The sequence below is a fragment of the Lepidothrix coronata genome, unplaced genomic scaffold, assembly GCF_001604755.1.
Source record: "Lepidothrix coronata isolate B3197 unplaced genomic scaffold, Lepidothrix_coronata-1.0 Scaffold90, whole genome shotgun sequence".
NCBI lineage: Eukaryota > Metazoa > Chordata > Aves > Passeriformes > Pipridae > Lepidothrix > Lepidothrix coronata.
This window is the reverse complement of record NW_016690270.1, coordinates 2,922,994-2,945,627: the sequence shown is the minus strand read 5'-3', so window position 1 is coordinate 2,945,627 and position 22,634 is coordinate 2,922,994. Positions and strand designations below refer to the sequence as shown.

Genomic DNA, 22,634 nt, shown 5'->3' with positions numbered 1-22,634 from the left:
CCGCCGCCGCCTCCTCTCGCGAGAGCGCCCGCCTCCCCGCCCTGCCTCTGAGCGCAACTCTCGCGAGAGTTCCTCCGCCGCCATCTCAGCGCTGAGGCGGCCGGGCGGTCACCGGGACGAGGGGTCGCGTCCCGCCGCTCTTCCCGCTGCTTTCCCGGGGATTCCCGCTGCTGTCCCGCTCCGGCCATGCTCTCCCGCCTCGTCCTCCGCGCCGGTGAGTGGCCGGGGGTGGCGGGCGGGGGGTTGGTGCTGTGTTTGGCCGGGCTCTGCCCTGACGCGCTCTGTGCCCTCTTGTCCCCCCAGCCCCCGCCGCGCTGAGGGCGCTGCCGCCGCCGCCCGTGGCCGTGGGGTGAGTACTGTGGGAGCCTCTCGGAAACCAGCCTCTGTTTGTGCTTAAGCAACGTTATTCTGGGGGTTTGTCTTCATTTTTCTTATTAACGCTCTGTGAGTGTAAAATAGGGACGGTGGGAAGGAACCTCTGGAGGTTATTTAGTCCCACCCACTTCCTGGAAGGAGGTGCGTCCAATAAACGGCAACTTCATCGATCCAATAAATGGCAACTTCATCGAATCACAGAATAGTTTGGGTGGGCAGGGATTTTAAAGCTCATCTCATTCCACCCCCTGCCATGGGCAGGGACACCTTCTACTATCCAAGCCCCATCCAACCTGGCCTTGGACACTTCCAGGGATGGGGCAGCCTCAGCTTCTCTGGAGAACCTATTTTAGTGCCTCACCTGTTATCTACTTATTTAATTCGAAATCTCTTTGAGCCTCATTTGAGAGTGGTTTTGGGGATTATTTTTGTCTGTTTTTTTAATAAGAGCCATAATTGAAACTTTTTGTTGTTGTTTATAGTGTACTGCACGCCACAAGACAAGTACACACAACTCAGCAGAGTTTGGCTCCTTTGCCACCTCTACCTGAGAAAGGAGGAGAAGTTCGTCATGGTTTGATCCCCGAGGAGTTTTTCCAGTTTCTCTACCCTAAAACAGGAGTCACAGGTTAATATAGGCTATTTTACTATTTAATAATACAGGTTTTAACTTTCCTACATTGCTTTTACCATTTTTAGTTATGTAGTTCTGTCCACCAGTTCCGGCTGCTGAAAAGGTAAAATATTAGTGAAAATTAGGTTTTTTGCATGTGCAGGTTGTGAAGGACAACCCAGTGCTGCACTCCTGGCTCTGAAGTCAGACACTTTAAATAAAGGCAAAAAATGCCATGAGCCTGATTTTGTAGGAAGATTTAGTTGCCTCTTGGTCCTCAAAACACTTGAACAGGGATTTTTGCCTGTTTCTGAGTGAGCAGAAGCAGCAGTGCCAGCTGCAAGTTGCTTCCATTTCTGGTGAGATTCCTCCTGGCACCTTTCCCTGAGTGGAACTGCGACTCTTGCTTTTTATCCTGGAAAAAGAGAACACTTCCTGATCTTCTTGTAAGCCTTAAACTGGCTCCCTCTCAGGTGTTTGAATTTATTGAGTTTCTTCATGCCTTGTACAAATAATGCTGCTTTATTTTTTTTTTTCTTTAGGGCCCTACATGCTGGGAACTGGCCTCGTGCTTTACCTGCTTTCCAAGGAAATCTATGTTGTTAACCACGAGACAGTGGCAGCTGCTTGTATATTGTCAGTCATCATTTATGGCATCAAGAGATTCGGGCCTGATGTGGCAGCTTTTGCTGACAAACTTAACGAGGTAACAAAGAAACCAGAATCTGACTTTGTAGTAGTTAATAAGGAGTGGTTTTGTTAAAGTATAAACAGCTTCAAACTGGCAGAGGGCAGGGATGGGTGGATATTAGGGAAAAATGTGAGGGTGGGGAGGCCCTGGCACAGGTTGCCCAGAGAAGCTGTGGCTGCCCCATCCCTGGAAGTGTCCAAGGCCAGATTGGAGGGGGCCTGGAGCAACCTGGGCTAGTGGAAGGTGTCCCTGCCTGTGGCAGGGGGTGGAATGAGATGAGCTTTAAGGTCCCTTTCAACCCAAACCATCCTGGGATTCTGTGATTTTGAACCCTAACTCTGCTTTGCCACCCCGGAACCTCAGCCCTGGCGCAGGGCAGTTCACACAGACATTTCTCAAATCTTAATGCACCATTCCAGAAGTGAATTGCAGGTTGTTTTCCTTCAGCCTGACTTTCATTCTGAAGGGTGTTCCTTGCTTCTTCTTCCAGGAGAAAGTAGCCAAAGCTCTGGCTGTGAAGAACGAGGCCATCGAGAGTCTCCAGAAGGCCATTGAGGCGGAGAAGAAGGAGCAGTGGCGGGTCGAGGGCCGCTCTTACCTCTTTGATGCAAAGAGGGTACGTGGTGCCAGCTCTGCTGCCCTCCCCCCTGCAGCCTGCCCTGCCCAGTCTGGGAGCCTCCTGTACTCCCAGCAAGTCACAGACTGTTTGCTGTGTGTGTGTTGCACACAGGGCCACTTCCACCACCCGACCCAGAGACTCGAAGGAGGGAGAAGGACTTTTTATATGGGCAGATAGTGACAGGACAAGGGGGGACGGCTTCAAACCGAGGGAAGAGAGAGAAGAAAGAAAAGGAAGAAACAGGGGACGCAGAGGACCGGAAACACCTGACACAGAGAGCCCAGAGAGGTCCCATCCCTCAAATCCCCAAGGCCAGGTTGGACTGGACTTGAAGCAACCTGGGCCAGTGGAAGGTGTCCCTGCCCATGGCAGGGGGGTAGAAGTGGATGATCTTTAAGGTGTCTTCCAGCCCAAACCATCCTGTGATTCTGTCCCTTTTGCTACAGAACATGTTCTGCTGCTGCTTTGTGTTCTTGCCAAACATTAACCTCCTGACTTCATCTGCTTGTGCAGAATAACGTTGCGATGCTGCTGGAAGCCAACTACCGGGAGAGGATGATGATGGTGTACAACGAGGTGAAGAAGAGGCTGGACTACCAAGTGGCCCTGCAGACCCTAAAGAGGCAGAAGGAACAGGATTACATGATTGAGTGGGTGGAGAAGAACGTTATTCAGAGCATCACACCCCAACAGGTATTTGCTGTTTTTTATCTGCTTTATGGTTTAGTCTGTACAAAGATCTGCTACAAAGGATTCTAATTTAAGATAGGAGATGATGGGTGTCCTTGGGTGACTTCCAAATGTGGCTGCAGCACATTCCTGCTGCTGAGGAAGAGCTAAGGAGCCCAGTTTCTGTGTACCAGGTGCTTATGTTGCTGGGATTTAAACTAGGATTGTGTGCAGCATTTGTTGCTGCAGCTCAGAGCTGAGCTGTGATGAGATGTGCAGCTCAGAGGGCAGGGGACTCAAAAGTTCTCTGTGTAGGACCTTGGCAGACCAAGGTCTGCAGGTGGGCTCTGGGTGTCCTTGCTTTTAAGGAAAGAAACAGAACAAAACCAATGAAAACATATTCCCAGCACTGTGTGCTTTCGTTACCCAGAGCAGCTTCCCCATTCCTGGAAGTGTCCAAGGCCAGGTTGGACAGGGCTTGGAGCAACCTGGGCCAGTGGAAGATGTCCCTGCCCATGGCAGGGATGGAACTGGATGAGCTTTAAGCTCCCTCTGAACCCAAACTGTTCTGAGATTCCATGACTTCCATTCCCGCTTCAGTGCAGGTCCTTGTTGGGATGTAATCTCTGATTTCGTTACATCCCTTTAAATCTGTAACTCAGGGGTGTGAAAAGGGATGATCTAAAATGCACTAAAAATCTATTTTACCTGAGATGCCTGCTGACAGCTGTTTCCCCCTCTCTTGCAGCAGAAGGAGAGCATTGCCAAGTGCATCTTGGACCTGAAGGCGCTGTCCAAGGGCGCACGCGCAGCAGTGTGACCTCATCCAAGCCCCCTGACGTGTCTCAGTACATTGCTGGTGGAAACTATGAGTCTAAAACATCATTAAACAAACAAAACCCAACCCCTCTGCCGTGTTTCACTACCAACAGTCGTTGCCTGGTTGTGTTTGAGGGGTCACACCAACCACTGCTGTTGAGAGGGGGGGATTAGTTGCAGCCACGGTGTGTGTTGGATTCCTGGTGTGGTCACGAACACTTGCAGAGATCAGATACACAACTTCACACAGACAAATTCTGCTGCTCAAACTGATGTCTGGGTTAGAATTCTCTGTGATAACAACCCACAGATACCTGCTGTCATTGCAAACATGTTCTGAAATCGGTGATTTGTGCTGCCTTTGACCTGGTCCTGGACTTGGAGGGGCTCTGAATCAATGGCCTTGTTCTCAAAATGAGCTGAAAACCCCTTTTTCACAACAAAGCTTTGTGTAGTGATGAAAGTGTTTTGGTTCTGGGAAAAGAGTGATCTGGCAGGAAATATGTCAAAAGCTACCGGAAAACATGACTTCAGTATTAAGTTTAAAACAGGGAAATGGGTGAGTTTAGAGGGTGGGATTTTTCTGGATTTTCATAGGAGAAAAAAAAGCTGTTGGTTTGGTTTTTTCCTTGTGCAGCAAGAGAAATAATTCCATGTCTGTTATGATAAAACACACAGAATAAACCTCTTCCATTTTCTTTCCAAGGGAAACTTTGCCCTGCAGGATTTTGTTATAACTCAAATATCTCAGCTGAGCAAAGCACTGACCTGTTTAAGTTCATCCTTCGTGTGCTGGGCAGTGATTTATTTAGTACATGAACTGCAGTGAGCAGAGTGGGGTGTGCCCAGTACCCACTTCTTTAAGAATTGCTGCAATTCTCAGTGGGGGAGAAGTGAGTTTTCTCCACTTTTCAACACAACAGCACAAAAAAACGTGTATTTTGGGGGTCAGAACCTGACTTTTAAGCGAGTCTAAACTCAACCTGCCTTACTTTTTTTAGCTCAGCAGTTCCAGAAAATGCAGGTGCATAATTTCCTGTCTTGTGATAATTTAAATAAGAAAAGTGAAGTTGCTCAACTTCCACATTTTTGTAAGCCCACGTCTCAATGCCATTGGAGCTTTTAGCTGGTGTGACAGATTCTTTGCCCAAAGCCAAGGGGTTGAACTGGTGTGCTGGCACCCCAGGAGTTCTCCATGGTGGGAGGTAAGATGGACCTGTATCATTTCTTGTTCCTTTAGTTCTTGCAAACACAAACTGGGAGGTTTGGGGTTGGAAACTGGGAGCTCTTCATGGTTTGACTCCTCTGCAATGTGGGCAACAACGGGGTGCAGTAGGAAAAGTGGCAGCAGCAGAGTTTACTGTCATGTTGTGATATTTTCATGTGATACTTTCATGTTGTGATATTTTCACATTATTCACAACACGCATATTGCAAACCCATGTGGTGAGAAATACCAGGGTAGGGATTTTGTAGTAGACTGTCTTTAAGACTCCCTATCTTTTAGCCCTCTCTTCAAGATTCCACCCCCAAATTTGGGAAGAAACTTACTGTTCCTGCCTTGGTGAGAAAAGTCAATTTAACTTGAGAAAGGAAAACATCAAGAGGGGAATTTTTCAGAGCTGCTGATTATGAAAAGGTTCACAAAGTGGACTGGGCTTTAGCTCTTGCAAAAATAATCCTGTGGGTGCTTTTTAAGTCTTAAATATCCTCCGTTTTTTGGGGGAAGAAGGCAACGTGCCCATCAGGGCGTAGTGACCACGTGTGCCAGGAGCAAGACACTGGGAAGCAGGATTGATGCTGAGGAACTGCTGGGTTTGTGTGGCTTTGTGCCAGTCTTATAAGATTCCTAAAAAATGGATAAAAACTAAATCAAGTCTTCGAGTTAAAAGAGGGCGACAGGTTTGTTTTGCTTACATACCTATATATATAAATACAACTTATTTCCCCTCCCGTCCTTTCAGCTTCTCTTCCTGTCTCTTAGTGCTTGGAGAGAATGGGAGGCCGTTCCTCACAACCAGGTATTTTAGTTTTTAAGCAGTTTTTTTTTAGCTGCAGTGTTCTTGCCTGAGCTGATGTTGTCCTGACCCAAGGGCTGCTGTGGGGGTGTGTGGAAGAACTGCATGGCTGCCAGAGGCTGCCCTGAGACAGTAATGACATGAACAACTGCATTTTCCTGTCTGGTGGTTCCACTTTCAGCCCCCTGAGAGAGAGAAGTCTTACACACAAAATAACGCTGCCCTGGGCAGACACGTGCCTGAATGTAGTTCTTGTTGTTTGGAGAAATGTTTTAAAACCAATATTTGATTATTTATTTTTTTCTGTTCCAGTTACACCCACTTCTACTACTCCCACTGTCCCCACCACTGTCCACACCACCATCCACACCACCATCCACACCACTGTCCACACCACTGTCCACACTGAATTAGAAGCTTCACAAGTTAAATGCTGGTTTGAGAGGTAAATGCTCCACCTTTATTTCCTGCCTCCAAACCCTGAGACTGCAGCCTCCTTCTGCAAGGGAGGGGGTTTATGTCACATATTTGATGTCCTGGGGGTTTAAAAAGTTCATTGCAATTTCCTAGTCTGTGCACTGGTGATGCTTAAGGCAGATATGCACCTTTTCATCTCATACTGCTCGGGATAAATGTGTTAGCACCCCATGAAGTTTGGTGAATTTGAGCACTGCTGATGCTCCAACACCTCTGTTAAAACTGGGGCTTCTGACACGATTTTCTGTGTATGAACAGTCGTGAAATACTGTACATGTCACTGGCCTTCATCTCTGGCATCCTCCTGACTGTCCTGGTTTTTGCCATCATCTACCTCTCCAGAAAAAGTAAGTAGCACAGAGGAGGGAGTAACAGCAGAGTGGTGATAACTACAGAAGTTACTTTGAAATTTTAAAATTGTGTCTGCTTGGAGTAACTCCTGCGTTGATGAACAGGTCACCCCTGCCAAGAACTCCTCAGGGGCTGTTTGCATGGGAGAATTAACTTGACCACTGATGAGTTGGGGAGGTTTCTGTTGGTCGTGGGTTTTTCTCATCCCAACCCTGGACACACTAAATTCTCAGTCCCTTTCATCCTGGCCACTTCCAGCAGGTGGGCAGGGACTTGGCAGCCCAAAATGCCCACTTTGCAGGGCAGGTCTGTGACAGATTTTACAGGTTATGTGCCTGTCACCCACCACCGAGCCTCTCCAAACACAGTGCAGACAGCTGAGGCTGATATCCCTCTCCTTCCCAGATTGCAAGAAATCCCACCAAAATTTACAAGGGGAAGTTTGCTTCCAGGCAGCACCTGGAGAACGTGCCAGGAACACCCAGGTAAAGGTCACAACTGTTATTTCAAACCTTTAATGCAGAGACTTCACGTTCTTGACGGGGTGGTGAATATTAATTTGGGGGTGGGAGGGAGAAAAGTCACTTGCTTGAGAGACTTGAGTGTTAGTCAGGAGTTCTTTTGACTAAGGAAAAAGGCTTGCTTTGGGCATCCAAGGCTTCAACCTGTGTTTATAGAAGTATAGGGATGTACTGAGGAGGTCCCTGGACAGTAGGAGGAAAAATACAGAGCTGAAACACCATATTATACTCTCCATGTATTTCAAGGGTTTAACTAAACCTCTGATTAGGCAGTTTAGGAGAAATCTTTTTAGAAGGCAAGGATTTCTGCAGTTTGCCTTTGTGATATTAATTCTTTGGTAAATTTGAGACTGACTAACCACTGGCACGAACCAGCCTAGTGTATATTAATTTCCCATGTGTAAGGACAGACTGTTTGTGGTGTGTGGTGTTGAGGACTAACTAAAAGTGGTAAATTCCTGCTGACAGGCAGTGCTTAAACACTGTAATGTTTGTGGCTTCTCTCCCATCCTCAGAACGAGGTTACCTACAGCACTCTGGTCTTCCAGCGGAGTCAGACACCACTGGCTGTGTGATGATGAAGTTCCAAGAGAAATAAAAAAATGTTTTTTCCACTTTCTGAACATCAAAAGCCACCAGAACGTTACACCAAGGCCTGCAGTGCCCTGAGGGTGCCAGCACTGCCATCTGTAACATCAGCTCTTTTTATAGTCACAAGGGGAAATGCAGGTCTCCTGTTCCAAACCAATTGCCAAAGGTTGTGGGCAAATTGAAGGTGGTTTGGTTTGTTTTTTTTTAATACAGTATTTCCTCATCTGTAGAAATTTCCCTGCACTTGTAAAGTTTCCGTTACTGAGCTACCAAAGAGAACTGAGAAATGGAAATGTTTCTCTGCATCTATCCATGTCTGGGCCCTTGTGTTTCCCTTTTCTGTCACCAGCCATGGCACTTGGCATATTTTTTTGATTGCCAAGTGCTCTGATTAGTTATTTTCTGTTATTGAAGAGATGATAATGAAATGTTTGTGTGCAAATGCTGCTTCCTGATCAGGTCCCGTAAAAGCAATGCACCATCACAGTGGGACAGCCAAAACCTCTCATTCCCGGGTTATTACCCACAATGTTCTAAACACGTTGTAAAGAGGGAAAAATCACCCCTTCATCGTCAGCTGGGGAATAAGTTACCACGAGTGACTCTGAGCAGCCCCAGAGAAGCTCCTCTGCACGTTCCCACGGATGGGAGGTTTGTCGTCCCGGGGAGTTCGGGGATCTCCAACTGCTCAAGGCTGAATGGGAGGGATGTTTCCTGCTGGCTCAGCCCTCGGGGCCTCAGAAACCTCCTTGTTTGTGGTCACCAGAGAGTGCCAGACTCTTGCAGGTACTTCTGTTTTCTGAGAACGCTGATATTTGCATGTGTGTTGTTCAAACACTCCTCCAGAGGGATCTCTGGGGCAGGACAAGAGCCCTACAAACTCCTGTGCGCTGTGGCTGAAACATCTGAGAGGCTTCAGAGGAGCGATGCTGGATGTGCCACCTGATGGCAGCACCAAGCTGGGTTTAATTTCGCTTAAACGCGAGGCTCTGGTGCCTTTCCAGCCCCGCTCAGCAGAGCAGGGGCTCCACCTCTGCCACCCTCGGTGGGTTGTCCTGTCCCCTCCTCCCGGCAGCTACTGGAGGTCCAGGGGACCACGTGAAAAAGTGTGGCTAAAACACTTCTATGTTCTGAAATTGGGTGTGTGGTGGTGTGGGTCAGACCACAGACTGTTCCAGGGTACAGCCCATGGTCTTTGCTTTGCTGTTATCTGCTCTCATCTCAGTCGTGGCAGCTTCTTCAAGTTCTATTTAAGAGAGAAAAATACCATATTACTCCTTAGTATTTTTAGCTGTGAAGAGATTCATAAGGGATGAGTGTGGTTTGTGCACAGTGTTTTTTAATTTAGTTCAATTTTTGTTTAAAATTAATAACAGTGTTACTCTGCTGCCTGACAGAGAAATAAGGTCTGAAGATTTACCTGGCTTGAACAAAGGTTACTCCCCCACACCAATAAGTTAGAAAAACAAAGGGAGGTGGCTCATCACAGGCTTCCCCCTCCTCGAGCCCAGCTCGGGGGTGTTGGGTTTTCATGCAGGTGTTTCCTCACTGAGACTCAGCACAACCATTTCATGTCCACTGTGAAACGCTGCCAACCCCAGCACAGCCCTTGGGTGTGTGTACCTGGGGGGCTGAGCGTGGCACAGCCCTTGGGAGGTGACACACAATCTCTTTGTTGTGTGGCTGCTGCTGAGCCCCAAACTCATCCCAGAGCATCCCTCTGTCTCTCCCTTTCCCGTGCCAAGAGCTCTGTAGGGTCATAAACAGCTTGTAATGGCAGCCACCAGCAAACTCTTAAATAAAATTCCTGTAGCTCTAGGAATTTGTGACAAGTGCATCTGCTAATCAGAACAGGGGATTCTGTGTCCTCTGTTTCTGGCTCTCCCATTTTTACTATTTCAGGAGGTTTCTGCTCAAAGTGCACTTTTCTCTCCCTCAGGACAAGCTTTCACAGCAGGAATGTGTCTGAGTGTGTCTGTGTCCAGTATAAATTGTCCAGTTCTAGGAGGGTGAGTGGAAACACCTCATGGGTTAAATGGTGCTGTGAAGGATGCAGGGACAGCAGTGCCTGTGATATTCCCTGGCATTTTGGAGTTGACATCTGGCTGCAACGTCAGAAGGGAGAGCAGGGCCAGGGAGCTTGTTCTCAGAAGGCAGGATGACTTCCCCTGCTCTCAGTCCCCTCTCTGTTCTTCCTCCCGATCCTTGTACCTTGTTCCCTTGGAGTTTGGCAGGCAGCCTGCCAGGAATTTGGTGCAGTGTTGCTCCCTCTTTCCTCATTTCACCAGAAACACATCAGCAAAGCCCCCCCGTGCATCGTTCTCACAAATAATTTCCTGCTCGTGAGGTGGGACCTGTTTTTCTGCTGAAAGCAATCGGTTCCATCACTGATCATTAGAGATCATGTACCAAACTCTGATGTACTCGTGCAGTGCCTTCCTTTGGCCTGTTTATCTATCAAGTTGAACTGTGTAAGGAGGCAGAGCTTTGGCCTGGGACAAGGGTTGCATCAGATAAGAAATGAGATGTCTGGTCTCAGCTAAAGGAGCAGATGCCAACACTCTCTAAGATAAGTAACAGGATGATGCACTCCCTTTTCTGCTTTATCTGGACTACTTTTATTATTTAGAGATGGACAAGAAAATAGCCTGGCCTTTAATGACCTATTTTCAGTTTGACCCATGTTCCTTAAAAGGGGGCTGTGTCAGCTGTGGTGCAATAATTAGTGCCATTTTTGTGCCGTCCTAGGCAACTAAAACTCTGCAGGCTGGTTTGTTTTGATTGTCAGGGGAGGATTCAGCAGGCTGAATCGATGTAAAATCCACCTAATAGTTGTTATTATTATTATTCATGACAATGTGACAACCCTGGCTGCAGCACAAGTCGACCAGACTCAAGTTTTAGTCTAAATGGACAGAGAAGACAAAAGGTGTGAAAACAGTCAGTGAGGTTGTGAGCTGCTGGATTACAAACAGCAAGGAACACATTTAGCCTGTTTTTCAGTCAACTCTTCCAACCCTTATGTTAAAAATAACCAAAAAAACCCTCAACACTAGACAGTACCCACCACAACTAGACAGTATTTCCTTCTGTATTTTGGACTGATATAATACAAAGACATATATTCACATACAGCTTTAGGGTAACCTTCAGATCTACATGTTGCTTCATTTTCCCATGAGTTCCTTAGCAAAGCCAAGTGGTTTATCAGTTGCCTGGTCTGTACAGTCTTAATTTATGATGGTGGGTCTGCTGTTTGCTCTGTAAGAGCCGGGTCTGGTTTTTTGCACAGGATATAGGTCCTTAAAATCAAAAGGTACGTGCTTTTGAACTTCTTTATCTTGCAGGCGTAGACAATGGGGTTCATGGCAGAATTGGCGTGGGATAACAGGATTCCCAAGTACATCCAAAACTGGGGGATCTGAGTCTCAGGGTAAAAATAGGAAATGCAGTTTATAATGCACAGAGGCAACCAGGATATTGCAAACAGGAAGAGAACGAGCGCGAGAGACTTGGCCATCTTGAACTCCTGCCCATAAAAAGCTCCAGCCCCTCTCACGCTGGTTGTGCCTTGACTCAGCTTTGTCCTGATGATGTGGAAGATTTCAGCATACAGGGCACACATGATGAGCAGGGGGACAAGGATCCACGTGAAGAAGCCAAAATACACCATGTAATCCATGCTCATCACGGACATGAATCGGCACCGGGGGAAGTTGGAGTCTCCTGACTTGTTCCAGCCAAACATGGGGACAAGTGCAACCAGCAGGGACAGAGCCCAGCACAGCCCCAGTGCCCACCAAACTCTTCTCTCTGTAGTGATTCTTTTGTACCTGTGGGGGAAGAAAACCCAGGCTGTGTTAAAAAGGAGTGTTTAAAATAGTAAAGGATGGTTTCAAGCACTCACACCTTCAGATACTAAAGTTTCATTATCAGAAATTGGAGCATTAGTTTTTTGGTTGGTTTTTTTTTTCTTTAGGGGGTGAAAACAAATCTTATCTTGAGACAAGACCCAACCCTACATTTGTAACAGTTACATTGCAGCATCAGTAAGAATTGTGCTTAACTTCCCCTGTTTATAACTGGATGTTCTCATCTATATTAATTTTTGTCTCACTATGATTTCAGTGCTTCTCTTGCCAAGATACTGCTTTGCTGCTATTAGCAGTTCTATCTTATTTTTCACCTTCTCTGGGTGTACCTTCGTCTTTATTTTTTTTATGCCACTTGAAGGACTAAAACGTTGTTTTGCTCTTCAATTTCATAGGCCCTTTCCCTTGAAATGATGATTTCTTTGATGCTTGAGGTTATGCTTTGCATTTTTAGTTTATGTGCTTTTCCACTCAAATATAAACAGCGAATGACCTAAGTTAACCCTTAGTGTGTTTGTTACTTACTTCTGTGTTTTCAGCAAACACTAAACGGAATTTTATTTACAAGACCTGCCTCAGAAACCCTAATAATAACTATTAGATGGACTTTGCATTGATTCAGCCTGCTGAATCCTCCCCTGACAATCAAAACAAACCAGCCTGCAGAGTTGTAGTTGCCTAGGACGGCACGAAAATGGCACTAATTATTACACCACAGGTGACATAATAATTTGTGGTGTAATAATTTTTAAGGAACAATTAAGACCAGGCTACTTTCTTGTGCACCTTTAAATAATAAAAGCAGTCCAGATAAAGCAGAAAAGGGAGTGGCATCATCCTGTTGCTCATCTCAGGGAGCGTGGAGGTGCAGCACTCACCTGGTCGGCAGCTTCACTCGCAGGTACCTGTCGATGGCGATGGCCAGGAGGGAGAGGACGGAGGCGTTGGTGAAAACCACCATGAGGCAGCACATGAAGAGGCAGGTGTAGAAGTGCACGGTGATGCCCAGGCTCACCACGATGGCCAGGGGCACCACCAGCACCCCCACGGCGATGTCGGCCAGCGCCAGCGACGCGACGAAGTGCAGGGTCGTGTTCTGGAAGCTGGAGCTCAGCCTCACCACCCAGATCACCAGGACGTTGCCCAAAGTGGCAAACAAAGCCACCAAGCACTCGGTGCCGATGTAAATGCCGTCCAGGCTGCTCAGGGCCAGGCTGTTGTTTGGCATGATGGTGCTCCCACCCTGGCCTGAGCTGCGGGAGGAGACACGGGCATCGATAACCCCGCGTGGGATTTGTCCTCAGTGGCTGGTGCTCAGTCGTTCCAGTGACTTCAAGGTGCAAACTCCTTTCAGTATCTCGCGTCCTCCGTGCTCAGGCAGCAAATCAGGTGCTGCCTTCCCACAGAGCTGCAAACTCCTCAGCACCCAGGAGCTGTTCCCCTCTCTGGAGGCATCTTCTGAAGCTCGCAGCTTCCCTTCAGCAGCATCGTGGCAGTGAAGTGCTCTGGAAGGCTGTTTTGAAGGAAAAAAATGGAAAAGCTTCCACACTCCTGCTTACCAGCAACTCATAAATAAAGGCTTTAACTGCTTCCTCTTTCGAGCCACAGTTTTACAAGTCTGAGAACCTCAACCCCAGTTGATGTGCAAAGCTGCCACTTATCACCCGAGATAATCACTCTGCCGTCACTGTGGCAAATGAGGCAGCTCAGAGGATGTTGAAGAGCACTGCACTAAATTCCAACACCCAATTTAATCCAGGTTGCACCATTCCAGTTAAGGCCCTGAGGTGGCTGAAGAACACTTTTTTACTTGGACCTTTCTCAGTCTGACAAGAACACTCGTAGCACGGGTGATGTTTTCAGTGAGAGCCCTCGTTTCTGCTGGAAATCGGTATGACAGCCAAGCTTGTCATGTTCAGAGGGTGCCATATTTTCCTGGAAAAAGTGAAGGAAGGTGTGGGAAGTGATGGGAAGTAGCAGGGAGAGGGTGTGAAAGCTGAGATGTGCGGGGAGCCCGGCAGTTGTGATGCCCCACTCCTCTCAATGTGGGTCTGCAGTGAAAGAGCTGCTCCCACCCCGGATGGAACTGAGGAGAGAGGCAAACAGGAGCTCCCTGACATGAGCTGTAGAGTGACATGGCTCTTGGGCAAGTAGGAATGCTCCTTCTCCAGGGATGAGCAAGGAAATGATTAGGAGGATGGAGCCTCATTAGCATAATGAATCCTGAAGCGACCAGGGGTGGTACTTGGCTTCCCAGACACCGAGTCCTCCACCTCTGCCACCCAACTTTCTGGAAACACTGAGCATGGGGAAGTGAAATCAGTCTGAGAGCAGACAGAGCCAGAAATAAATGAGACTACTTTCTTCCCTGCTATCCAAAGAGTTGGACAAATTCAGATTCCTTGAAATCAACTTTAGCGCTTCTTGCTCCCTGACTGGAGGGTGTTTTGGTGGAATAACTGCTGGGAACATGGACAGTCCCAGCCTGCAACTGAACTTGGCTGTGCTGGCAAAAATCAGATTGAGGAGCTTAATTTAAGGCAGATGAGGTTTCTAGAAGGTAGAATTCAGCACAGTATTTCCTAATTTTGGATGTAAACAGCCCCTGATGTCCAAAATGTCAGTGGGCAGCCTGGATCACTGGTTGGGTGGTGACATCCAGATGGNGCCTGAGGAACTGGTTGGGTGGTGACATCCAGATGGCTCAGTGTCCTGGTGGACATCAGGGACAAGTGCTGTCCCTCAGGGGTCTGTACTGAGACCAGTGTCATTTAATGCCTTCATTGATGGCAGACAAAGGGATCGAGTGCTGGACAGGGGAGAGAAAATATAAGGAAAGCCTTGTGGGTTAAAGTAAGGACAGGGAGAGGTAACTTGGCCTTTACCAGGATGGGCAAAACTTGTGGAAAAATTAATTACCAATCAGATCAGAGTAGGATAATGAGAAATCAAACCAAACTGGCTGCTGGCAGCAGAGTGTTCACCATCTGAGGATGCTCTGACCGGGCTCGACGGGGCAGCAGCACCCACTGGTGGAAAGGTGCTTTGGGCTGGCAGGAATCGAGTGGCTTCTGGGCGACGTGGTGTTTGGACCAGCCCGTGAGGTTCCACAGCCCTGGATCTGCCCCTCCCTTTTCCTTCACAGGCAGGTGCTTTCCCATGGGGACACTGTCTCTGAGGGAGGTGCCACCAAACCCAGCAGAGCTGCACCCCCTGACTGGGGCTGAACTGGGCTGTTTCCACCCAGCACCCCCTGTTCCTGTTCCCACAGGTTCCTGCTGGGGACAGCACAAGGTGCACTGATATTCTTCAGATGTTTCCTCCACCAGGCAGCATCTGTTTCCTGTCCTAAATATGACAGAACCAGGGTGCTGGGCGGCTGTGACTCCTCTGTCACCAAAGCAGGATGAGCCTGTGTCCTTCTCCTGCCCCTGCCCCACATGAGCACGGCTTTCCCTCAGCCCTGGGGTGCTGTGGGTGCTGCATCCTCCTTCCCTGGGCACTCAGCTCTTCTCCCACTGCCTTCCTGCAGCCCCACTCTCAGGAAACACTGGGCTGGAGGTTTTTACAGCTTGCAAAGTGTTTAAACACTCCCTGCACAGAGGAGCCAAATGGGGCCGGGGTGTGGGATCAGGGAGCGTTTTGCTGTGGAAATCAGCTCTGCCCCCTCTTCTGGCTGCTTTTTACCGGCACCCAACCCCAGATCCCGGCTGGAGGGCTCTCTCCTCTACTTCTCTCCCCTTTAGTGCTCCATAAGCACGCACCGTGCTCCCACTGGGAGGCTTAGGGAAGCACATGCCAGTAAAGCTGGCAGCAGGAGGGACTGGCAGCGAGAAGGATCAGGCTCAGCCGTATGAGGGTCCGGGATTCACCTCTCCCTTCCTCCGTGGTGTCAATGGGGCATCAGTCATCGAGCTCTGCTCTGGATAAGTGGGAGGATGATGCTGAAGTGGATGATACAGTTCTTCACCAGCCCCTGAGCTCCTGGCTATCACTGGAACCTGCCCCTGTCCCCCAGGACAGCTCAGTCCTTCCCCTGGGCTGTGCTGCTGCCGAGAGCTGTAGTTCAGACCCGTGTCCAGGTGTGACCCACCCCGAGGTGGAGGAAAGGACCAGATGGAAGGAACTTTGTTCCCCACCACCTTTGGCTCCTGTTCCTGCTGTGTGGCACCCACCCAGCTCTGCCCTCCCCTGCCCTGCCTGCCCAGGCTGCAGCCCGAGAGAAACCCAGCCCTGGGTTTGCTGCCCCCCAAACCTGCCCGGCTGTGAGCGGGGCTGCAGCTGGAGCAACGCTGTGAGCCTGCAGTTTAAGGCTTTGGTTTAGATTAGGATTCAGAGGTGTATTTTTAGCTCACACCATTTAGCTGAGCCTGTGGAGAAGGCGGCTCCAGGAGGAGCCCATGCTGGGCAGGTTGGGATGAGAGCCGGGTGATTCCTGGGGGATGGAACCCAGGGATGTCACACTGAGATGGGGTTAAACAGCATTTCGGATCCTGATCCCTGAGCACTTGATGGTTTTGCCATTTAAAGGCCGTGCTCAGCTTGCTGGATTCTTGGATGGCTCCAGCGAAAGGCTTCCAGCTATTCCCCAAGGATCCTCCTACATCCTGGTGAGATAAGGATCAGGAAGGGAAGGTCTCTCTGCAATCTCAGCTGTGGCTTTGAGCACAGATTCCCTTTTCACTTTGGGGGCGGAGGGGAGGAGAACGAATTTGCTCGAAAAAAAAATTATTTCGAAGTGACACACAATAAAAAAATAAATCCCACAACAATGATCTTATCGTGTGAGTCAACAACAGCCACGGCTGCCTTTGTTCTGGTGGGGCTGTAAAACACTTGCAGGGAGGAGAAGGCAGCCTCCTTGAAGGCAATTTCCTTGGAATGCCCTGCCTGGGCCCCCAGCTGGGCTCTGGGGGTCCTGGTTGCCCCCCAAACCTGTGCTCACACAGTGCTGGGGAGGCATCAACGTCCCACGCCTCATTCCTCTTTCCTCACATCCCAGCAGCTTCTGCCCTTGTGCCAGGAGCTGTGGAGGAGGACTTTTTCTGGGATTTTAAAATTTAATCTTAACTTTATAGGGGGAAAAGAAAAAAAAGCAGCTCATAAACCAAGAGGCTGCGAGTGGTGAGAACTGTCCTGGCTCTTCCCTGCCCTGGGAAGGAAGTGAAAGCAAAGCAGAGAGAGGATGTGAATGTGGAACAGGATCACATCTGGTGTGACAGAGAGGGATTGTGTCTGCTGAATAACCAGCCAGAGCGAGAGGCTGGAGCCTGGTGTGGGTGATCTATGTGGTGTCACTCTGTGCCTCACTTTCCCCATCCACGGTAAGAGGAGGGTCAGTCTGATCTTCCCAGAGCTGGGAAGGGCTGGACAGGAGCAGGGCCCTTCTGGTTTCCCTCTGAAACTCCCCATTTGGGATTGTTTCACCTGCCCCTGCATGCAGAGGCACAGGGGTGTCGGAAAACCGCTGTCGGTGCTTCTCACAGATGGGAAAACCTGAAGAAACCTCTCCCCTGGCACACACACACAGCTGTGCTGGAAGGCAAAGTTCACTGCCCTCAGAATGCAGCTTTGGTTCCAAAGATGATTTCAACCACTGTCAAGAGCAAATTGTCAGCGGAGGATCAGATCTGGAAAGCTCTTCTTCCCTTCCACATCCCGTTCCCTGAGCTTGAACTGTGCTGGAAATCGGATTCTCCCGGTGACTCACTGCTGTGTTTGGAACAGCCAGAAAAGGTGCAGATGCCTGTTTGCTGCTGTCTGCTGACTGACTCTGGGGCAGAGCCTCAGCCTTGGCTGGTCCTGAATGTTATTTAAAGCAGGGAGTGTGTGGAGGCTGAGCTGGGTCAGCACCACAGGGGCCGGAGCTGGCAGATGGTGCTGTGGGATGTGACGGTGTCTGGTGGTGGATGGAGCCCCAACCTCTGCTCCCGCAGCCCCCTGACCCTCTGCATCCCTGCTCCAACCCCTGCACCAGCAGCACATGCAGCCCACGACACATGTGACCACAGCCCCTGGGACAGCCCGAGCTCGGGGTCTCCCAGCGAGAGAGATCAGGGTGGAAATAAAGCGTTAATGCCCCGAGGAGCAGGGATAACCTGCATGGCTGGCATTCCCTCGGCATTTTAATCCCTGCCAGACAGCAGTCTGTGGCTTTGCCCGGTTTCTCAAGCAGCACGTGTGGCGACCTCGGCATTCCCGGCAGGGACGGCCCATCCCTCCTCCCGGCTGTCTGACACTGGGAGTGGAACAACCCAGGGCTCCACAGGGCACTGAGCACACACCGACAGCCTGAGGATGGCAGGAAACACGGCCCCAAACTGTGTTCTGGCCGAGCAGGGGCACTGCCAGCAGCGGGTTTCACCTCTCCCGAGCAGGCTCCCAGCTCCTGCCCCGCAGCTGCCTTCGGGAAGAGCTTTGCTCCTTTTAAGTCCAGGGGCCCGGTAAAGCTCCCTGCAGCAGCTGTCTCCATGTATGGGGATGGCATCCCTTCCCAGGATGGCATCCCTTCCCGGGAGGCTGCTCTCTGTGGGCACAGCCAGACATTCACACTGCCCCGAGAGGCTGCTCCAGAGCCGAAACCCGCGCTCAGGGAAGAGCAAGGAGCGGAGCGACGCTCGCGCTCCCGACGGGCTTTTGCTCGGCTGGATTCTGTGGCTTTGGATTTTAAACCTCCCGAAACCTGGGAGCGAGTGCGTGTGTTTGCTCTTCTTGCTCAGCTCGTTCGGGAGTGCAGCTCCAGTGTAGGAGGGAGATGGGGCTGTCAAACCAGTATGGCTCGGTGGGTTTGCTGGGACAGGCTGGGATGCAGCTCTGAAACAGCTCCTGCTCGTCAGCCCCTGGAATCCCAAGCACAAACAGGGCAGGAAGGCAGGGACAGGGGCTTGGACAAATGATATTTTTGCGTGTCTTCAAATTCATGGGAGTTTTTTGAGGCTTTCTGCGGGTGTGGCTGTGGAGTGGGTGAAGCTGCAGCCAGGGCAGAGCACTGACCCCGTGTGATGCCAACTCCGCTCCCACACGTGGCAATGACCTTTCCCAGCCCGTGGGAGCAGCGATTCCCCCCGCCCCGGTTATCCGGCTCTCCTTGACCCACACTCTTGCTCTCTCTCAGAGCACCCAGGGCTGTGAATGAACCGTGTCACGCTGTGTTTTCTCTGCTGACTTGGGAAGTGCAGCTTTTTGGAATGTTTTGTTGCCAGAGCTGCTTTTCCAGCTTGCTGCAGAGCATGCAGAGCTATTACCCAGCAGGCGATGGCAGCTTTGAGCAGTCACCTCCTGTGAATCGCGAGAGGAAATCACCCCTCGGTTTCTGTTTCACAGCCTTTCTGCCCGGCTTTGTCACCCCTGGCAGGTGACAGCAGACCCAGGATCCCACTGGAGCTCCGTGGTGCCCCACACCCACCACCTCCGAGGGCTCAGAACTTTCCATCCTTGCTCTTCATTAGAGATTGTTTTAAAATCCCACAAAAAAACAGCACAAAATAAATCCTGGGGAGATGAAAGGGAGTTCTGAGCTGGCAAGAGGTTCTTTAAAGGGGCTCTATTTACACGAATTCTCTGGCTGACAGGAGAGAAACTGTTTTGACATTTTATAAACTCTTCTGCTGATAATTCTGCCTCTCAGTCTGGCAAGGCTGGGGGAGGCAGGACGGGGTGGAACACCAAAGCCAAGGCCCTGAGCTCTCTTCCCAGCTCTTGGTTCTGATCACCAGCAAGTCATTTAACTGCAAGGGACTGCAAAAGCAGCCTTTCTCTGGGAAGAGAGAGGGAGGGAAGAGCTGTTGTGGAGAGAAGCCATGGGAGGGGACAAGTCACCTGGCACAGGCAGCACCCACGGCTGCCACTGCCCCCCTGACCCCAGGGGTTGAGGACAGGGGCTGTAAACCCCATTCAGCAGCTTCTCCATATCAGTTTGGCTCCAGCAAGGGATGAGTAGACACTGCCAGAAATGTGTGGCTCTAACATCAACTACAGTAACTGTATGTGCTTGATATGGAGTCACTGAATTACTCTTAATTTTGAATGTTTAGTGGCATCTCAGGCCACAGATTTCATGGATTAAATGAATATTACCAAGGCATTTCCTAAGATTCCTAAGAACACTTGGAGTTGTACCGTGCAGAGCCAGGAGCTGGACCTTGAGGATCCTTGTAGGTCCCTTCCAGCTCAGGATATTCTATGATTCTATGAATATCTTGCTGTAATTTATTTATGAAACATGACTCATTCTCTGACTGGCATTCATGGACAAATTCATCATTGTCAGCATAACTACTTATGGGGGGGGGAGCTTATATTTCCTCTGGATATCTTATAAGTGTTTTTTTCCTGCCTTTCTTTCCCTAATCAAACCAAGATCTTATTTATAGTCCTGCCATTTCTGTCTGGGTAAGCCCAGAGTGGCCCCAATGGCTTAACAGGATTTATTTACTCCAGATTTACACGGGTGTAAGGAACAGAGGGATTTGGTCCTGTGGCCCCAGTAATCCTCTTGGAGGTGGAAGCAGAGGCTTTCCCCCGAGGAACAGGAATTCCAGAGGAACAAATGAATCCCCCCCAGGCCCTTCTGGAGGGGGAAGGAGCTGGTGGCTCCCAAGCAGAGAGGTGGGTGGGGTGTCCCCGGGGTGGTGCTCCCGTGTCCCCAATCCCCCAGGGATCCCACTCAGGCTTCCACACCTTGCTGGTCCCTCCAGCTCGAGCTCTGCAGGGAAATTCGGTCCTGTTTGATAACCCAACATGGTTTTGGGCCTCAGAGCAGAGAAGGAACGAGGGAGGCTCGGTGCCCATCTCACACCCTCACACAGCAACAGCCTCCCAGGACACAGAGCCAAGGAAAGCCTTTGGGCTTTTATTTGATCAAAGATGCTGCTGAAAACAGACCATTTTCCAAGGAAATGGTCCTGAGAGGTGCCTGGAGTCTCCCTGGGGGCTCAGCTCCACATCAGAGCAGCCTCCACCAACAGGAAGATGAGCTGGAGGCAGCCAGGCTCCGGCAGGGTCCAGGTTTACCAGGGAAGCTCTTAAGGAAGGAAGCATTGTTTATACCTTTTTATTTTTAATGCATGTATATTTGGATCCAACCTTTTCCATGATGGATGGCAGAAATCGAGGCCTCTTTTGTTCTACAATTAACTCTGAGATCTTATTTGGTTCCTCAGTAAAAAAAAAAAAAAAGGGATTTATTTTTCTTTGCAGCAAAACACACCCACCTCTTATTGCAGTAGAAAAGTCAGTTTTGTTCATGACACTCACTGCCAAGGCTGCTGCCCCGATTTGGGGGAAATAAATCGTTCCTAAACCCTTGTTTTAAGTTTTGGAACCTCATAACGATGCATCTGGAGTTTGCCCACGAGATTTGTCAGCGCTGGAGGAATCACAACTCACTTACTCGAGAGTGGAAGGGAATTTCAACTGGCTAAATAACAGCACGACACCCCTGACTGGTGTGAGAATGAGATTTAGTTCCTATTTTTGGGCAGCTTTACAGCCCCTCAGAGCCCAGCAGGAGTTGGGAGGTGATGGGGTGGCTGCATTTCTGTGTGAGCAGGGCATGGAGGGGGCACAGGAGCCAAGAGCTGTGCTGGACGCAGATATAGACAGAAAGACATATATATCTTATATATAAGATATATAAGACAAAAATATATATATATGGTCCCTTCCAACACATACCTTTCTATGATTTTAATCTATTTATTTATTTATTTATATATCTTTATATAAAAATATGTTTCTATACATTATAATTTATTATCATATTATAATAATTTATTATTATATTATAATACAGATTAGATACGTATTATAATATAATATCTAATAATAGACTATTATAATACATATAATGTAATAATTTGTTATATATAAATACCTATAAACATATATAAATTTATTACAGGTAAATAATATAAATTATATAATGCACAATAATAGAGTTGCTTATATATTATTCTATATTATATATTATTTACTACATTATAATAATATATCTTATGCATATATACTATATGCATATATCATATAATAAAAATTATGTATTTATATCTTCTTATGTAGTTTTATATATATAAAAATATATATTATATATATATAAATAAATATATATAAATATATATATTTATATATATTTATATATATTATATATATATTTATATATATTTTTATATATTATATATATTTATATATATAAATATATATATTTATATATATAAAAATATATTTTATATATATATAAAACTACATATATATACATATATACGCACATTATACTATACTCTATATACTACACTCTCTCTCTCTCTCTCCATATATATATATATGTATATCTCTATATATTAATTATCTGTAGGTTGTTAAATACATAAGTATTCTACAAAAACTTCAATATATATATACACATATAAAAATATATGAAATCACTGTTATTAGGTATCAGGATGGAGTCCAGGCAGTGTGGGCCTGGCATCCCCCCAGCCCCAGAGCCCGTGCCAGCTCCAGCAGGGACAGCTGCCCGTCCCTCAGGCAGCTCCTCACCCCCAAACCCCAGCGCTGGGCTGTGGGGCCGAGCGGGCACAGGGGCAACACCCAGACCCACCTGCAAGCCCTGCCCATGCACACCAGTGTGTTTGCTTTCCTTATCTCCTGGGAGTTCAGTCTGTGGAGGAAATCCTGTCCCCTCGTGCCCGCCTGGCACGGGCACAGCCTCCTGCCCTCCTCCCCAGTCAGCAGGGCAGGAAGGATCTCCAGGGCAGCCCCATTACCACCAGCCTGACCCTGGCCAAGGGGCAGACAAACCCCTGCGCTGCAGGTTCCCTGGTTACCCAGGGCAAACACTGTAATCAGCTCTCAGAACAGCCAGGCCGCTGACAAACGGGCCATTTATGGCCAGCCTGGTGTGCCAACCCCTCGCCCACACGCTGCCATTTCCCCAGGTGGATGTTTCAAAGCTTGCACTCAACGACCCTTGTGCGTCCCTTCCAGCTCAGGATGTTTTATGACTCTGCGATTCAACAGCT

At 48.7% G+C, this 22,634-nt stretch overlaps 3 protein-coding genes across 4 annotated transcripts; 2 read left to right on the top strand and 1 right to left on the bottom strand.

The window, feature by feature from the left end:
* Positions 1-76: 76 nt before the first annotated feature.
* Positions 77-3,871, top strand: ATP5F1 (ATP synthase, H+ transporting, mitochondrial Fo complex subunit B1). The gene is made up of 7 exons (XM_017821407.1): positions 77-214; positions 304-349; positions 858-1,003; positions 1,531-1,694; positions 2,170-2,295; positions 2,812-2,991; positions 3,716-3,871. The coding sequence occupies exons 1-7, from the start codon at positions 187-189 to the stop codon at positions 3,785-3,787; spliced, it is 762 nt and encodes a 253-aa protein (XP_017676896.1). The 5' UTR covers positions 77-186; the 3' UTR covers positions 3,788-3,871.
* Positions 3,872-6,509: 2,638 nt separating this feature from the next.
* LOC108500440 (transmembrane protein C1orf162 homolog) lies at positions 6,510-7,789 on the top strand. The gene is made up of 3 exons (XM_017821361.1): positions 6,510-6,628; positions 7,038-7,117; positions 7,669-7,789. Exons 1-3 carry the CDS (start codon positions 6,532-6,534, stop codon positions 7,726-7,728), a joined length of 237 nt encoding a protein of 78 aa, XP_017676850.1. The 5' UTR covers positions 6,510-6,531; the 3' UTR covers positions 7,729-7,789.
* Positions 7,790-10,777: 2,988 nt separating this feature from the next.
* ADORA3 (adenosine A3 receptor) lies at positions 10,778-16,052 on the bottom strand. 2 transcript variants are annotated; one of them, XM_017821335.1, is made up of 3 exons: positions 15,974-16,052; positions 12,495-13,129; positions 10,778-11,577 (listed from the first exon to the last, which is right to left on the bottom strand). In XM_017821335.1, the coding sequence occupies exons 2-3, from the start codon at positions 12,842-12,844 to the stop codon at positions 10,980-10,982; spliced, it is 948 nt and encodes a 315-aa protein (XP_017676824.1). In that variant the 5' UTR covers positions 12,845-13,129; positions 15,974-16,052; the 3' UTR covers positions 10,778-10,979. The 2 variants fall into 2 exon arrangements, with proteins under 2 accessions (XP_017676824.1, XP_017676826.1); XM_017821337.1 differs by lacking the exon at positions 15,974-16,052 and adding an exon at positions 15,730-15,739 and having other exon boundaries at positions 12,495-13,181.
* Positions 16,053-22,634: the final 6,582 nt, after the last annotated feature.

What these genes read in the sequence shown, in the direction of transcription:
- LOC108500440 (XM_017821361.1), top strand. Translation starts at nt 6,532, where the DNA reads ATGAACAGTCGTGAAATACTGTACATGTCACTGGCCTTCATCTCTGGC. An exon ending in CATCTACCTCTCCAGAAAAA is followed by an intron (nt 6,629 to 7,037) that starts GTAAGTAGCACA and finishes TCTCCTTCCCAG; the next exon opens with ATTGCAAGAAATCCCACCAA. An exon ending in AACGTGCCAGGAACACCCAG is followed by an intron (nt 7,118 to 7,668) that starts GTAAAGGTCACA and finishes TCCCATCCTCAG; the next exon opens with AACGAGGTTACCTACAGCAC.
- ADORA3 (XM_017821335.1), bottom strand. Translation starts at nt 12,844, where the DNA reads ATGCCAAACAACAGCCTGGCCCTGAGCAGCCTGGACGGCATTTACATC. An exon ending in CGAGTGAAGCTGCCGACCAG is followed by an intron (nt 11,578 to 12,494) that starts GTGAGTGCTGCA and finishes CTTCCCCCACAG; the next exon opens with GTACAAAAGAATCACTACAG.
- ATP5F1 (XM_017821407.1), top strand. Translation starts at nt 187, where the DNA reads ATGCTCTCCCGCCTCGTCCTCCGCGCCG. An exon ending in CCGCCGCCCGTGGCCGTGGG is followed by an intron (nt 350 to 857) that starts GTGAGTACTGTG and finishes TGTTGTTTATAG; the next exon opens with TGTACTGCACGCCACAAGAC. An exon ending in ACCTCTTTGATGCAAAGAGG is followed by an intron (nt 2,296 to 2,811) that starts GTACGTGGTGCC and finishes CTGCTTGTGCAG; the next exon opens with AATAACGTTGCGATGCTGCT.